This window comes from Aphelocoma coerulescens, chromosome 5 (genome assembly GCF_041296385.1).
Source record: "Aphelocoma coerulescens isolate FSJ_1873_10779 chromosome 5, UR_Acoe_1.0, whole genome shotgun sequence".
Classification (NCBI taxonomy): Eukaryota; Metazoa; Chordata; class Aves; order Passeriformes; family Corvidae; genus Aphelocoma; species Aphelocoma coerulescens.
In genome coordinates, this window is record NC_091019.1 from 17,662,799 (window position 1) to 17,680,529 (window position 17,731).

A 17,731-nucleotide genomic window follows, 5' to 3' on the forward strand; every position below is an offset into this window, starting at 1 on the left:
AGGTGAAATGCAAATAAGAATAAGCAACAGTAGCAGCAAGAAGCAAGCTGGGTCAGTTGGATGTGGTGATACTTTACGCTGTCATGATGCTGCTTTTCTGCCATCAATATTCATCCAGGGAGCTTATGAACATGCTTTACTCTACAACTCCCCTCAGAAATAATTAACTTAGATGCCGTTTTAAATAACGATTTAAAAGATGTTTCTGTCTTTCATTAATGTTTGCCTTTAAAAGAATTTTGCATCTTAAAATATGCTTTAAAAGAAGCTGCGTGTATCAGAACACGTTGAAGTACAAATCTGGAGTTTCATGCACTGCTCTGTAGATAATGCAGCGTTGTTAGTGAGCATCAACTCAGCCTCAGTGGGTCTTTAATCAAGGGGTCTCATGAGTTGAGGGTGTTGTGGTACTAAGCTATGTGAAAATTGTTTACATTTCTCTTTCCAAATCCCAATTCTGTGCTGTATTTGCATAGCAGGTTAGTGTTATTATTAGGCACATATGGGAAATCATTCAAAATAATGAACTTTCTGACTTAGCTGTAAAGCTGCATGTTTTAAAAGTGCACTCTGCTAGAGAAGCAGGGTATAACTTAAAATTTTCATTCCTCACTAAGTATAACTTTGCTTGTTTGTTTTGCTCTCACTTGCAGAATCAGGATGGATCATGTATCCAATCCATCAGCCTTATTCTTAAGCAGGACCCCAAGAGGCAAGTGACTCTGACTCATTCAGGAGATGTTTTGATCTATGACCAGTTCAAAATTAACCTGCCTTATGCAGATGGTAAGGAATAAAGCATATAAGCCCGATCAAACACTAGAGCAATATCTTAATGGCATTTGTGCATGTTGTGATACTGTCAATATTGCTAACATACTGAAGTTAAAAGGCATATTTTAGTATCAATATTGTTATTTCTTAAGAAACACTGTGCAAATTAACTTTTGATGTACTTTTTACACTAATGGTCGGAGGTGTGCAGTGGCTGCATTGGACTAGTTGTCTCTTTTGTTAAGATTGTATTTATTTTAACAAGTCCAAATGCCATCCCTCACATTTGCAAGGTTTGTTAGTTTTTGCCTGAGGGGTCATTCTTTCCTCTGATTCTTGAATGGAATAATTTCTTCTCCCATTTTTGTAAGCAGCTCATGTAAATTTAAGCAGAAAGAGTCCTGTTGCCCCTTAGAGACGAGCTACAGATTTTCAGACAAAAAATGAATTTTGTTTGTTTTTGCTTTGAGTTTTTAAATCTCTGTCCTGAAGATGTCTGGCATTCTACATAGGAATATGTGATTGTTAGATTTAGTGTTATCTTTAATGAGAGCTTGATATGCAGATCATTAGTACATTTGATATCTGCAGAGCCTTGGCTCTTTAGGAATTTCACAAAAAATGCTTTAACACAGGAAGCATGTTCCTGGTTATAGGATTAGTTTGTCTACAAAAAATGGTCTGCAATGTTTATATCTTTAAATTGATTTCATTTTAGTGCATTTTAAAAAGTGTGGTGACTCTCACAAGTTTCTTGTTTTGTTCTTAAAGTTTGAATCAGTATAACCTTTCATGAGAAATCAATGTTTAGAGGAAAATAGAAAAAAAATTAAACTTACATAAAAGTGCTATAAACCAAAACGAGTGAAATGACAAGAAACCAAATGTAAATTTCAAGCAGATTTCCTTTCCCTTTCAACAGTCTCTGTTTTTACTCACCAGAGTTATTTGAAATACGGAAACTCTCCTCTGTATTTCTGCAAGTAAAGACACAGATTGGATTACAGATCCTCTACGACAGAGAAGGACTGAGGCTTTACCTTCAAGTGGATGAACGGTGGAAGGATGACACTGTGGGCCTCTGTGGAACCTTCAATGGAAACACAGAGGATGATTTTCTGTATGCAGAGCTGCAAGATTTTTATCTGCCAGTATATGAATATCCGTAGTTAGAGTGGTAGATCAAGTGTGTACTGAAGCTGAAAGGATAGATACCAAGAGTAATTTATTTTTTAAGTTTTTCATAAGCGAGATAGATAGTAGGGTTTAGTTTGCTAACAAAATCTGTAGCTTCAGCTACAGAATATCAAGCCAGATTTTGCTCAAAATATTTATTATAAATATAGATTTAAAAATATTTTATATATATATAAATATTTTAATATAAAACTCTGGTGAAGTGTACATGATGCACAAGGGCTATTTTACCAGAAAAATGTTGTTCAAAATACAGAGTGGCCTACATAAGGAACTTTCTGCCTCTCTACAAGAGTCTATCTCTTTCCAGCTCCTGTTTTCTCCTGCGAGTCCTAATCTGCTGTCTCTGACAGAGCCTCCATTGTTCAGTGCCTGCAGAGCAGCACCAGGAACAGGCTGCCCCCTGAGCTTCCCTACCTTGGGATGCACTGAGAGGTGGTCAGAGCTGCCCAAGCACCATAGTCAAAACTGCTACTTGCCCAGTTTCTTTGCAACATACTTCTCACAGACACTAAAGATCAAATTGGCTTCCGGTGGATTAGAGTAGCCTAATGGAGCTGGGAGAAGAACACGAATTTAGGACACAACAGGATAGTTCTTTTACCAAGATTATAAGGAAGAGTAGGAGAACTTATTCTCTCAAGATCGTTGCAATTTTTCTAACTCAAAACTAATTGAGAAATGGAAAAGCTTTCCATTCTATTTCCAGTTTAAAAAGACATATACATACACAATACACCAGTGGAATTTTGAACATTTTTTATTTTACAGATTCAAAAGTATTATCAGACTATTATTTATAATGAGACTGGAAAATACATAGACAGCATCTCAATGAAGCGATATTAATGTAAAACCAGTTAAAATATTTCTGTTTGACAAGTAGTTTTGTAGTGTATTTTTGATGACAGTCGTTGGATTGCTCTCATGCAAGTGAGCAGCTGTTCAGTAGTTGGCATTTGTGCAAAAAGCACTTAAACCTGGGGACTTTGGAATTGTGCTGAGACATGATACAGACTGTGGTGTATAATCATCTTGACAGGTACACAACCAACCTGATCCACAGTGGATTTGGGAGACTTGCCCTAGGCAGTGGTGTCTTTTGCAACACCTTCAATCCCAGCTGCTTTACCAGTGACAATACTCCTGATTGTGTGCCTAATGCAGTCTTTTTCCTGAAGTGTAGCACTCCATGTTTAAATGCACAGTTTTGATCATTCTCTCTGTACAATATTATTGTGCCTTGGTTATTTTGATCAGAGTCTTTATCATTCAGCTTCTATTACCTGGGCCTCATGGGTATCAGTTGCTTTTGCAGTTGTATTTCTGGATGCTTGGATTTCTTTTCTTTTCTCTTTCCTGAAAGGAAAAGAGCCTGAGAAGTCAGCAACAGACAGGAAAGTACAGGTAGAGGAGAGATTAAAAATGAATCGGATATCACTAAGGAGCCAAAAGTACAAATGAGGGAGTTCAAACTATCAGGACAGTGATGCTTATGATTGAATGAGTCATTCCATAAAAATGGAATTTGGTGTATTTTGATCTTTTCTTCCTTAAAAAGTCTCTAGAGGAAATTTCTTTTGTTTCTGGGTCTGTACCTGGAAAGAGAGAGGAGTCCTGAAACTTAGGATTACAGTTTTATGGGCAAGTGCATGAGAATATGGAACAGTGAAGGAGGAGCTTGAATCAAAGGGTGTTAGAACTGAGACCATTCTGCAAATTTACCGTGTTTTTTCTGACTAACTTGTTTTGTAAAAGATCTCCGGTTGGAGTAACAGAGAGCACTCCAGAGCTGTTTGGAAACACGTGGAAAACTTCATCGGCGTGCGTTCTTGTGCATGATAGCTCACAGGTGGATCCGTGTGATGTTCATCTGCAGGCAGGTGGGCAGTGAAGGCCTATTCTTATTGACAAATGCATTTCTGCTTAGCACATCTGTGCCTGTTTTCCTAGTTGGATCAGGTACAGCAATTACCAGTCCTACCCATTAAAGAAATTAGTACCTAGGGGTGGTATAGAGGCAGCTGAGTTCAATGCCCTAAGAAATCACATTGTGTATTGTTTGAGGATTTTGTAATACTTGCAGAGGCACTTGAAATACATCAATTTTATTTCTGGTTTGCAGTTACACTGTGTTAAGTTAAACATGCATTAAAGTTTGGTAGTATGTCATGTATTGGTGATGCTGCTAGTTTAAGATGGAGACTCAAAACTACTGCAGTATTCATTTTTGAGAATATTAAAAAAAAACCTAAATACTTGATAGTTGTCTACTGTGGAAGAGGATGAGTGGAAAAAAGATGCTTATGTACTGCCAGCCTATAGATTTAGCTGAAAGGGTCCAGGTGGGCTAATATGCAGGTGGCTGATGCCATGAGGACCACAGATAGGTCATTAAGTCATCCTTTAATAATGATGAACTTTGTAGATCATCAGTTATATCCCTTTCACAGTTCCTACCACTTCTTGTATTGGACACTACACACTTGTAAAGCCATAGAGGTAGAATATTAATTACATTGCTGTAATTTCAGCAATGCTTGGGAATTGTTGTGTCTCCTGCTACAGCATCACCTGTCTCCTGAGTATTTACACGATGTGCAGCACTAAAAAGCTGCATTCTTGGTAACAGATTTGGATGTGAACCTTAGTTCTTCTTTACACGTGTGTAGTTATCAAAGATTAAAAGATTTATGTGGCAACAGAATATAACCGTGATTGGTTGCATTGTATAGAAGACACTTTTTGTTCCAAGTCTTTTTGAACTCCCTCACTGAAACAGTTTTTAATCTGTTATTTGTGTAGCCTCTTATGCAGCGGAAGCTTGTAGCATCCTTACGAAAGATCTTTTTGCTCCATGCTACCCCTATTTGAGTCCTGTTCCCTATTTTGAGCAGTGCAGAAGAGACACTTGCAAATGTGGACAGACTTGTTTTTGCTCTGCTCTGGCCCATTACGCTCATCATTGCCGAAGGTTTGGAGTTGTAATAGATTTCAGAGGAGCTGTCCCAGATTGTGGTGAGTTTACTTTCACTTCTAGACTTAAATAACTACTGCCTGAGCACTTTGGAGACAATCAGAAAATAAAATTAAATCAATACAATCTTTTAAAAGAGAAAAGGATTAATTCTAGTGTGATCTTCTGTGTGCCAGACAAGGTTATTTTTTTATCAAAACAGAATTAATACTGGTGTTCTTAGAGGATTCTTCCTTTACAGTTTACTTTCTTTACTTCTTTGACCTATGAAACATTGTAAAGATTTTTTTTTAAATAGTTGGAGGACTTCAAATGTGTACAGAATTCAAAATATGTCTGTCCTTATTATATGGCATTGCACAGCTCGTACCATATAGATATTATTCATGAACTGCATGATTAGATTTCTTTTCCTTGTAGATGCTAGGTTTATCTAATTTTTTAAATTAACAAGAAGAGGAATGATGGTATTTAGCAGTTTTAGTTGCATTGCTGTCAACTTCTGCTGTCTGACGATCTCTTGGCTTATTCTCTTACTGTCAGCAACACCAGCATACACAAAGTGCTGAAGCAAGTGTTGAGACTTGGTATTGTTGTTATTTAGTTTTAAACGAAGAGAAGAATTCAGAATTTACATATCTTTATAGATAAAGATCACGTCTGTTATCTACTCCATAAAGCCTCACAAGCAAAGGAGTGGGATAATATTAAATTCTTCAGTTTATATTAATTTTTAATGATGCAAAAGATATTAATAGGACATGTTAGGCTCTCACACACATTTAAAAAAAAATGGAATTGGAAACCCTATCAAACAACCTGAAACTGACACCCCTGATGTCAGTCTGGTCTGGCTCTATTAACAAGTCTGAAAATCATTTCTAATGAACATTCAAGAACTTAAAATTTAACACTTGTCATCACACCATGTAATTATCCATGTTGTAGTGCATGATGAAGAGGATTAAGCTGGTCCAGCTTCAGCATCTCAAGCTGGAGTATCTGTATATATATCTGACAAGACTGGCTCATTTGCTTTAGTTGTGGCCTGAATGGCTGTGTCCACTTATGATTGAAAGAGTCATTCAAGCCATTTGATTTTATTTAACTTCTCTGGAAGCAAGTACAGTTCTCTTATTTAAAAAGTCATGCTTGTAGCATTTAAAATACATGAATCTGTTAGTATTTCAAGAGCTTCAGACTTTTTTTCAGTAGAGCTTTATAAGAGACAGATATATATAGAGAGAGAGATAGAAGAAAACTTAAGATGGTATTGTGCAGCGTCTGCAAAGTATACACATTTTATTTAATGCTTTTAATGTTTTCTTTAAGGTGCTGTGCCCTTCCAAAAGCCCATGCACAAGAGCCAAGTATTTTCAGAGTTAGAGGCAAAAAGACTTCAGCTGTTCAGTTTCCACAGTGTAAATCTGGATTAACTGCACAGACTCATTGCACTTGTTATTACTGTGGATTTACATCTGTGTAGTTTACACAACCTAGTGCCAAGATAGCAATTTTAGTGGAATTTAATGTGATTGGGAATGAAAGAATGGAGATGTTTATCAGAAAACTTTTGGGAGGTACTTGAGTCTCTTGCACCGCAATTTGAGAGACTTGTTTCATTTGGACAGCTCTTTCATGTGAAGATACAAAGGAGTACAGTACTTGTGTATCTACCTGTGGCAGAACCTGCCAAGCACTGTCTGTGCCAGAGACATGCAGCAGTGGCTGTGTTGAAGGTTGTGCCTGTCCCTCTGGAATGTATTTGGATACCAAGACTGAACAATGTGTGCTGAGGTGGGTAAAATTGCAGTTCTGATACTCACACTTGCTGTTTCAGACCACCACATTTGCAAGTCAGAGTGGGAAGCTAATAAACATCTACCCTTGTAGATGATATGCATCTGTAAACTTGACAGGGTCTCTTAGAATTATACAGAACTGATGTCTGTGTTAATCAAAAATAGCTTTTCTATAGCGTGTACACTCATCCAACATCATCAGCGCTAGTTCTTACATTCCTGTCTGGTTTTTGTCATATAAGAGATACTAAACATAAGGTTCCACTTTCCTACTAATTTGGTTTGAAATGTGCTTGAGTTGTATGGCAGTATTGCGATCAGTTTCTTTCATTAAAAAAAACCAAAACAGAACAACCACAAAACCACCAGCTAACCAAAAAAACCTCACCTAAACCAAGAAAGCAACCAGTTGAAATTTGAACAGCAATTAAGTCAATGGGAATTTTGTTTTATTTCTTCAGTTTGGGTTAATCAGTTACATGTTTTTTCTCTACTCCAGAAATGAATGCCCATGTTACTTTCAAGGAATTGACTATCCCCCTGGAGAAAATGTCATGACATCTTTAGGCAAATGGTAAGATACAAAACTGTGTTTTCACATAACTAATTGTGTCACAATTTTAAGAGCTCTGTCAAATCATTCTGGTTATTTTGTTGGGTTTCTTTTTTTTTCTTTTAGTTATTTTTAAACGAAATATACTGAATAAGCCTGCATCCGTTTTCTACATGTTTGGCAAAGGTCCTTTAAAATTCAGGCTTTTTAGGCTGCTGTGCCTTGTAATGCAATATATGGAAGTGCAAAACAGAAAGAAAAGCCACAATAATTTCTCCTATCCATACCAATGTGGAGAGATTCAGAAAAGCTTAGAGATTTCCTGACTGTCCATAGGTTTTCATTGCTATTCTCCTTCCCTTTACCAGATTCTAAGTCCATTTATGAAGAATTATTAAGAATCTGTCTTCCACTAGTATAGAATCATTATAAAAGAGCAATGTGGCTTTTACTAAGAAACAACACAAAAAGCTGTCAGCTGCAGCCAATGGTAAATAAGCATCTCTGTTACTGTTCTTTATATTTGGCATTTCTTCTTGTCCTCTTGCTCTTCCATTTGCATCATCACAGTCATGACATTAGAGAAGAAAGCTTGTTAGATGATCCTGGATGCTGCCAGATGCATCCTTTTCAACAGTTATTTCTGTCTGGAGAAGGTTAAATAATGTGGACAACAAGTTCTATAAATAACAAGCTTTCAGAAGTAATATCTGAGCTCTCACTGCCTGTATCAGTTGTTACAGCACTTAATTAAAAGCAGAGCAGACCGAATCGTCTGTGACAAATCAGTGTAGTATTTTAGTTTGTTGTAAAAGCCACATTAGAGATTGGTGTTGTCAGGCATCTATTGCATTGGGGGCACTTAGTAAGCACACACAAACTCACTCTTGTTGATGCCATGATGATTTTTTGCCTTTTCTTTTACACCCCTGTTACCTTTTTACAGCTTCTATATTCTTAGTGCTTTTTGCCTACATTCTTAGACCTGTTTGTCAGGCTAGGAGACTAAACACTTTAGAAGCTTCTTAGGTAGGGGTTAGTGTGCCCCAGACCCCAAGGTCCTCTCCAGAACATATTCTGTAAACCAAGATAGAACCATCCAGGGGAAGGTTCCTTGGGGAGGGGGGCTCACTTGAGCCTCTCATTGGGGAATCTTTGATAGATTTGCTAATTAGTAAAACCTATAATGTTGTATTAGATCAATTGTGGGGTGCATTGTGGTGTGTATTTCAGTGCATTCGACTTGGGTGTGTGCACCTAAGGATCCTTAAAATAAATACAGAGGTAAAATCCCTTTTCTCCTTCTAACCATGTTTGACTCCTTGATTTTAAGACCAGGAAAAGGCATCATTTTCAGCTGTCCATAAATACTGATTATTATAAATCGATATCTTACTCATCAAGTTGGCTTATTTTTACCTTAGGGCAGATTCCCTGGAGGGTGCCAGACAGCCCATTCTGCATATGGGGCTGTGCAAAGGCCGGGTGCACTGCTGCCTGCCCTCCCAGGGTATTTTTGTTTACAGAACATGTGCCAAACAGCACTGGCAGTCAAGGGAAGGGGCTTCTCCTGGTAAATCTTTAATCTTCATCCTCAAAGGTCTTGTTTAGCTAATTTTGCTGAGCACTGTGATGGGTATATGGCTGAATGTGGACAATGTGATCATCCACAAATGTAGTTTTCAAAAAATTACTGTGGACAAAAATCCCCTTTCTGTTGATTTCAGTGGAATTGTTTGGGATCTGGCAGCTTATGTTTCGTGTCAATGTGTTAATAAAAATAAAATCTACTGGTTTATAACTACTAGAACTTAAGATAGAATTAGAGATCTGAGTCTCCCATTTAGACATGATTTTTACTTGAGGTGTTTTAATAAGGCTGTATATAGATGTGTTGGGAGAAGTGGCTTTCAAATGCAGAGGTACAGACTGTCAGCTCCTGACAATTGCCTTGTGCTAGGTGATACATTAGGAGTCATGTAGGAATACATGTGTGGATGAAATGGAAAAAAAACCACTGTGTGTTGAAGTTGTTTTATTTGTCACTTTGTTTTTAGTGGAAAAAAATTATGATCTTTAATATATTGTCCCTGTCCTTTTTCCTCTCAGTTGCTTCTTCTTTGGAACTTGCCACTTTCAAACTGGAATTTCTTCTCATGTTTCTCTAAAGAATAGCTTTTCTGCTCTGTTGCTTTCAAGCAGTTCTTTAAAGTATTTTCATTGATATTATATCAATATTTGAGTTGCCTCCCTCTCAGCTGCCTTTGGTACTCCTTTTCCTCTTGCCTGACTGATACTGTTCATTCCTTGAGCACTTTTCCTGCAGGGCTTTGGGGTCTAATGTGTTCACAGAGAGGGTGTAGCACATACAGAATTTGATTCTGAATCTGCTGAGTAGCCACAGGAGTCCTGGGGATGCCTTAGCCTTTGCAAAAGAATGGGAAAACAGTGCTGGATTTCATGGACTCTGCTTCTCTAGTGAAGACCAGGACCTGAAACTAAGCCAGCACGGCTAGTTTTCCCTGACAATGAGTTGCAATAGGAGCTGCTACCATTTTAGAAAAGTACTGGACTATTTTGGCTCTAATTAGAAAGGAGCTGACAGTGTTAGGTTTCTCAGTGCTTCCCTGCACAAAGTATCTTGTTAGGATTGAGTTTTTTGCATTTTTGAATTGTTTCATGGAGGGGAAATGTGTTTTGGGGAGCAGTGTAAGGGTATGTTCCTGTACATATTTTTTTGTCAGCCCATGCCTTTTAATTTGTAATAAAATTATGCATAAAGCAAAAGGTTGAATTTTAACTAATGTTCTTCATGTGTTAAGGCAATGAGCACTTTATCCACAGTTATAGTGTTCAGTGCAAACATTTGCAAAATTATTTTGTATTGATTTTTCCTGCATTACGAAATAGAATATATTAATATTTTAGATCTTCCTGGCTCTCACTAAGTCTTTGTGTATTTCCATTGCAGCCATTGCAGGGATGGAGTAATGAACTGTGATAACAACATAATAGGTGAGTGAAGAGAGGGAAAAGATACTTCAAGTCCAATGAATACATTTCCTCCAATCTCTGTGGAACCTCTTGTCTGAACTAGAAGACAGTGTAATGTGTACAAATTAACTTGAGGAGGAGATCCATTATATATTTGTGTGATTGAAAGTAATGCTCCTGCTTTGTAGCAGCCTAAATATTCAAAATACTGTTAAATCAGAGCAATTTTTTTCCCCATAACTTTAAAATACTATTTTTTTAGATTGCTAATGTAGGTAAGCTTAGCTGCAGGATAAACAGCAGACCTTCAGAAGGGCAGACAAAGGTTAGCTTTGCCCCAAATAATATGAGTGTACAGACTGAACACTGCCAGTAATTTTTCACAGATATGTTTTCTTTCCCTCCACAAACCCTAATAGAAATATGAAAAAAATTATTTTGTCATATTTTGCAAGGCAATGAATCAACTGCTTTTCCTATTACAGTGGATTTCATATGGCATGAAGTATTACAGTACATGCTCGTGTTATGATTCTCATTTCATTTCAGTGAGAAAGACATTTATTTGAGGCTTCCATCTTGGAATTGCCAACTCCTTGGCTAGAAATCTGTTCCCCATGCACTTGAAGGTGGTGCTTTGACTGATTTTCACAATTTTTCCAGAACCTCTCTCCTTAACGAAAAAATAAGTAAGCAGCAAACCCCAGCAACTGACCAAAACCAATTCAAAACACTTGACACTACTTTTTGTGTATACAGTATGCTCAGTGCAGCCCAAAAGTAACAGTACAATTGGGTTGCTTTGTTCACAGTCAGTGGCTCCAGCATGGTAAGTGAAATGCAGGTCTCAGATCTTCTCTTGACAATTTTTTACTTCCTCTTGATTTTTGCTTCTCTTTTGGTAGTACATTTCTGTTTTGGAGAACCAATTCCTGATTAACAGTTTAGAAAGTCATGTCCCTTACTAAAGGAATATACTCTTTTCAGTATTTTGTATGAGAAATATAGGTGTTCTATGGAATTAACTATGTTAAGAGGCCACTGAATGTTACTAGCATTGCTGGATGTTATATTTCTGTGTTACAAACCCTTATTGCACACATTATTTACAGAATACAAAATTTCAGGTACGACGACTTAAAAAGCATTTGTCAATTTTCTCCCCCAGCACACAGCTGCCCAGCTGGACAGATTTATATTAACTGCAGTAATCCACAAGTGGATCCTGAGCTCAGCAGAGAGAGGACTTGTGAGAATCAACTGCTAAACCTCACTTTCTCAGCACACCTTCCTTGTGTGTCAGGTTGTGTCTGCCCACCCGGGTGAGTACGGACAGAGTTACATCTTTTGGTGCACAAACATGACTGAGTAATTAATTCTGCTGAGGATTTCTACTCAGTAGAATTCTACTTGGAGAATTTGAGATATCGAAGGGTGAGCATCAAACTTGTGAAGGCTTACACCATGATACTGCCTCTTGAAATCATAAGAAATGCTAAACCAAGAGACAAGTGGAGATAAATACCTCATCATAATATGATCAAAATAACAAGAACATAGAAATGGCAATGAAATAATTTGATTCAATCTGTGTTACAGCAGAATTGTGTTTATCTAGATTTTTTTTTCAAATATCTAACATCTTATTTTAACATTTGGCTGAAGGAGACAAGTTTATTTATTCATAGGTATAATTTTCAGTATTTTTTTCCCTCAAAAGGATCTTTTTAAGTCCTGGGGATTTATGCTGATAATGTACAGATGAGCTGTTGTGGAATCAAGCACTGTATTGTTGAGATAATTTTGAATATAAAAATAACAATAATGTGTTTAAGTTATGCTAGCCTTGATGGGATTTAGTTTCTTAAGCACTTAGCCTGAAGATTTTAGTGTTAGAATTATGAAATTATTGTTTATACCTTGAGAGCCTCCTTAAAACAAAGGGTAAAAGCCAGAGCATCATTTGAACTGTGTTGAAGTAGCTCATTTGAAGTCTGTGCACTCATACTGAGTGATGTATAGTTATTTCTATCTCACGATAAAATATTGCTACTCAGGATTTGGGGATTTTACTTTAATACTCAGAAACATGAAATGTCAAATGATTCACACGAAATGGAAACTGTAATTAGTTGAACCCACAGTATGGTACCATTGTGAAAAAGTGCAGTGCTAAGGTAGATATTTTCAGAATTGCAAAAATTCACCCTCTTGCACCAGGCTGACATATGTCAAAGCTACCTTCGGCAGCACTGTATGGCTGGCAATTCAGATCATATAAACATTTTTTTCCTCTGCTATTTTGCTGTGCAAACCTCTGAGCTTGTGATGTCTACTGCTTCCTGGTGAAATTTAGGTCTGCAATTTAAGCAACTACATTTTTTTCTAGCATTGGAAGACTCAGTGTCAAGTGGTGGTGATCACAAAGCTCGGATAACATGGTTTTATGGTTATAAGGGGCAAAGTGCTATGATTTCCTAGAGACAAAAATACAAAATTAAGAAGTTTTGTCTTCACTGTAACTTTGGCAAACTGAATTGTGTTCTCCTATGGCTGTACATTGCGTGTAGAGATACTAACACAAAATTATATGGTTTTGGTTTCTTGGGGTTTTGTTTGTTCGTTTTGGGTTTTTTGTTTGGGGTTGTTTATTTGTTTTGGGGTTGGCTTTTTTTTTTGAGGAGGTGTGAAGGGAAAGGCTTTTTTGTGTTCCAGAATTTTGCCCTCAGTGCTGCTTGAGGTAGAATTAGGAAACAGTGTTAACGCCTAGAGTTTGAACTAGGAATGTCAGTCTGTACTGATGAAGTAGAAATTAAAGTCACTTGCAAACTTGTCAACACTGATATTTTAAATATTCAACTCTAGGGGTGCTATATTGCTTATATATTTATGTTTTTATTTGAGGTTGCTTTAGGAAAAATTAAGATGATCCTAAAGGTTTGTGGGTTTTTTGGTGTCCTTTTGGAAAAGTGAGAGACTTATGCCATGTATTAACTATGTAGGTTTTTTTAATTTAGATACTGAATCTTAATGATGAAGGAATTTTGCTAAGAGTTGCTTTTGGATAGAAGCTGGATCTGAAGAGCCCTAATGTTTTAAGTCAGTCAGTGAATTCACACTACAATGATTCATGCTGCAGATTGAACACAGTAGAGTCAGAATCAGTACAGTACAGTAATGAAAAAATTTAAATTAAATTTTTGGAAGAGAAAAATGGGTGAAATACCATTACCTTTACACAATACCTCATCCTGTGTTCATGTCAGTTCAAGCAGTGCAGGATTCAAATGCACTGTGGATTTATGCAACTTTGAAATCCCCTTTCTCAGCTATCAGTTCTTACTGGTGAAATGGAAAACTGAGCTGACATTGTCCACTTTAAAAGGGTAAAACTGCCATGGAATTTCTTTGATCTTAGCATTAGTCCTTTACCTGAAATTATAAGTTTCATTCCTTTATTCATGCTTTTGTTCCTCTTTGAGATCTTGCATCAGTTTATCTTGATTCATTACATGCAAGCTAAGCTGATTTAATGAAATCAATTTAATGTATTTGATTAATTGACTTAGGTAAACTAATTTAAAAAGTGAGTGAGGTAAAGCAAATATGTCACAACTCAGAAACCTGTATAGGAAGCTGTGTTTTTTCAGGAGGAAGGACCTTTCTGATCTGTTTAGTGGTGTGATTATTCCTCAGTGATACCCCAAAAGGTACTTAACAAAAAGAGAAAGAAAGAACCTGTTTTCACAGAAGGTGCCCTTAAGATTTCAAGGGGGCAGTATTTTTGTTTTGCAGTCTGTTTTTCTAATGTCTGGAGTCTGAAATATTCTTTCAAATAATTCACTACTTCTAGCATTCCTTCTTTTTTTGTGCTTATAGTACAGCCATGCTTCATTCTTTTTACTCTGCAGTGAGTAAATCAAATGCAAGTAAACATGCTTAAGTAAATAAATTTGCAGGAGATCATTCTATGGGTTACAGTTCTTAAGGCACAAAAATTAATGACATACTTGCCATCTATTTTAGAAGCTGTTGAAATAAATCATTAATTCTCCTCAAGCTTGCTTTCTTAATGTTGGTTCATGCTACTTTGCCTGACATATTAAGTAATTTCTAAGACTTTATTTATGTTTTTTCTTACTGGTTTTCATCTGTCACCATTTAAATGGAAACTTTCTGTATTTCTATGTTGCATTTCAAAAAACTAAGTAATACTCTCTCAGTGCATAATTTTTCAAGTACAATATTTGAATTACATTTGCTGCTTCTGTCTTTTTTATGAATCGAATGATTTTCCCCTCTTTAACTGTACCAAATGTGCATGATATGGCAGGGAGACAGAATCTTTAATCAGAGTGCAGAAGAAACAAGGAGAAAAGACAGAGTAAAGGAAAAGGAGGGGAAAAGCCAGTAGTATCTTCCTACATTTCTGCATGCTATGTGACATGTTTGCTACAAATGGACATATGCTGGTTTGTGCCTGTCCCTATTCCGTTGGTTTTCCATGGTCTCCAATCAGACCAGTAATGATCTCTGAAACAGCTTCTGTTCGTTGTTGCTTACAGCCTGCTCTTGGTGTTGCTGTCAAGAAAAGCAGTCACTTTCCTGAAGGAATTACTTGTGTTTTCTCACCTCCCCCACTGACAGGATGCTACCCTTTGACTGCAACATGAGTTGGATTTAACTGATCTATGCTGTGTAGAGGGTACAGTGTAAAATTTATACTGCATTTGCAATATATATAGTTTTGTAGGAGCATTGTAATGGTTGGAGTTAATTATCTTAGAGGTCTATTCCCACCTAAACAGTTCTATGACTCTAAGCTGAGCTTAAAGTCTAGAGTTTAGACTCTAGACTCTAAGCTGTCAGATTTTTTGAAGACACGTACTTTTACTTGGACTGAATCAGTCAAATTGTTTAATATACATCGATATTTATTTTAGATCATGTTATCCATTCATATTTCCATTAACTGAAATATTTAGCAATTTCCATGTCTATTTTATATTAATTCAATTTTGCTGGAAAAACCAAGGCCTTCCATTCCCTAAATATGAATAATAAATACAACTTCTGAGAGTTATGTCAATAGCTTGAAATACATATTGTCCCAGGTGCAAATAGTATTGTTTTCTATTGCTTTTGTTACATCTGCCTATTAGATCTTTGTAATTTTTTGCCTTTTATGGTTTTGTTCCCTCTATAAAGCTATGTTAATTAAACCAACCACTATACAATTAACCTAAATCAGGGAGTCTCTACTAACTTTGCAGTATTTTGAAACTTTAGTTAATGAAATAATTAACTTTTTTTGGACTTTAAATCATGACCAGACTTCTCTTCCTGGTCATGCTTATAAAACTGGCTGTAATTTTATCCCTGTTTCAGTGACTTTTTAAAATTTGCACTCAATGTTAGTGTACTGCAAGGGAATAAAAAGTTAATTCTCAGCTGGCTGCTAGTAGTGGTTATCTGTATATGTCCAGGTCACTTAACTTCTCACAGCTCAGCAACATCCAATACCCAACTCAATATTTTATAGAGTGTCAACACACTGACCTTAAAAAGAAAGCAACACCATTCTAAAATAACTAAGAACACAGTGTGCTCCATTTTCCCAAGCATATGTATTTATTTTTATAAATGGCCTGAGTCTGTTTGAACCTCAGGAGCACAAGGCAATTGTATTGAAGTTTTCTTTTTTCCTTGCACTATATGTTTAGTTGTTTATAGCTATGTGAGCCACTGTTTTAAGCCAAATGTCTGATAAATTTTTTATTTTGTTCATTTAGGAAAAACAAAACCAGACCTTCTTTCTCCCACCCCCACACCCTGGAGTTATTATTTATGACAGAGGAGAATATCTTTTGGGATAAAACTGGACTCTACTAAATTTGAGGAAATTTAATATAACAAGAATTTTTATGTCTGTTGCTTTTCTTTCATCACTTATTGTTCTCATAAAATAGATCAAGGAAGAGATAGTAAATTCAAAGCTGTAGTATCTAGCAATTGTAATGAAGTTTCATAACTAAGGAATATAATGCCAGATTTTCCTTACAAAAATTTCTAAATTATCATTGTGTTTCTGTGGTATGTATCAAATTACACATAAGGGGCTTAAACACATTCTTGGAAGGTTTTATTAAAAGAAAAAGAAAATTCATCACTTTCTAATTTTCACAAAGAAAACAATGAATGTTGTCATCTTATAAATGTGCCTATGGACAAACAAACCTATTAATGGGGGAAGAATACAGATGAGTTTCAAATATTTTTAGAAAACCAATCTTTATGGATGCAATTACATTGACCATGTTACAGCTTAAAATAAGTCTCCTTAGATTAAATCAAAGTCTTGTGCTTTTGGTGTGTATTTAATGTCATTTTTCAGAAGACCTACTGCTCCTCAGTTTAAACTCAGAATTTACTATTATTATTAGCATGAAAATAAAAGCTGTGTTCTGTCCAAACCTCTTGTTTCTGCATGGCCCTGCTGCAACTATCAGGCTAAGTATTTTTAATCTTTTGCTTCTGATTTAGGCAGAGTTTTGCAGAGGTCTGTCAAGAAGACTTAATGTTTTCCAGGCAAATTTGGATTAACCCCCATGGGGATACATAACATCATGGCTATGCCCTTGACTATTTCCTCAGGAAAATACAATCCTCTTACAAAGGCTACATCAACATTCCTGTATTTGGAATGTTTCAGGAACTAATATTTATCCACACTGGATTTTTTGCTGGTTTCTATTTCTGATGGCTGTAGACACTGCATGCTAAAGGTGCAGGAGCTCATTTCCAGAGAAAACATCTATTGCAGTGCCATTGCAAGACAACCCCGTTCTTTACCATCGTCTTCTGCTTTGCCAACTTGCAACTTTCCTTGATATATTTCAGAGTTCCTTATTTCCTCTTGCAATACTTACAAACCCTCTTGGTCTCTTACTTTGTAGTTTACAACAGCTGCAAATAAATCTCTAATTTTTTTTTTTCCTGTACTTGTATTAATTGACAGTAAAACTTCACCAGCTTCATTGAGATTCTTGAGCACATGTTCATATTACCTTCTGCTTTCTGACTTGTCTTTAAGAAGAGACATATGAAACTCTGTCACTTAGTTCAAAAGAAGACTTCCATTATGTTTAGAGTTACTTTCTGAAATTCTGGTGCTGGGGGCAGGGGAGGTTTCCAAGCCAGGGTGAAGCTGCAAAAAAACTGACTATCTCAGTTAAAGCATTGAAATCATTTGTTAACAGAGAAGGATGGAAATGTATAGTGAGAATAATGAAAACCTTCCAGGCATATTGCAAAATTACTTAATATTTTGGTATAATAAAGCAGGGGAAAAAGGAAGAAGAGGTTGCAAGGAGCTCCCCAAACAAGAAAGAAAACAGTCAGCAGGAATACATTAGCTCTTCCTTGTCTAGACAG

General features: G+C 36.4%; 1 protein-coding gene across 1 annotated transcript in view; it reads left to right on the top strand.

Moving 5' to 3' along the window:
- OTOG (otogelin) overlaps positions 1–17,731 on the top strand; it is a 95,201-nt gene that overhangs the window by 22,729 nt on the left and 54,741 nt on the right. The window contains exons 16-23 of the mRNA XM_069016876.1: positions 654–786; positions 1,717–1,894; positions 3,730–3,854; positions 4,777–4,989; positions 6,580–6,745; positions 7,250–7,324; positions 10,275–10,318; positions 11,466–11,619. Coding sequence (XP_068872977.1) covers positions 654–786; positions 1,717–1,894; positions 3,730–3,854; positions 4,777–4,989; positions 6,580–6,745; positions 7,250–7,324; positions 10,275–10,318; positions 11,466–11,619 — 1,088 coding nt within the window. The remainder of the gene's footprint in view (positions 1–653; positions 787–1,716; positions 1,895–3,729; positions 3,855–4,776; positions 4,990–6,579; positions 6,746–7,249; positions 7,325–10,274; positions 10,319–11,465; positions 11,620–17,731) is intronic.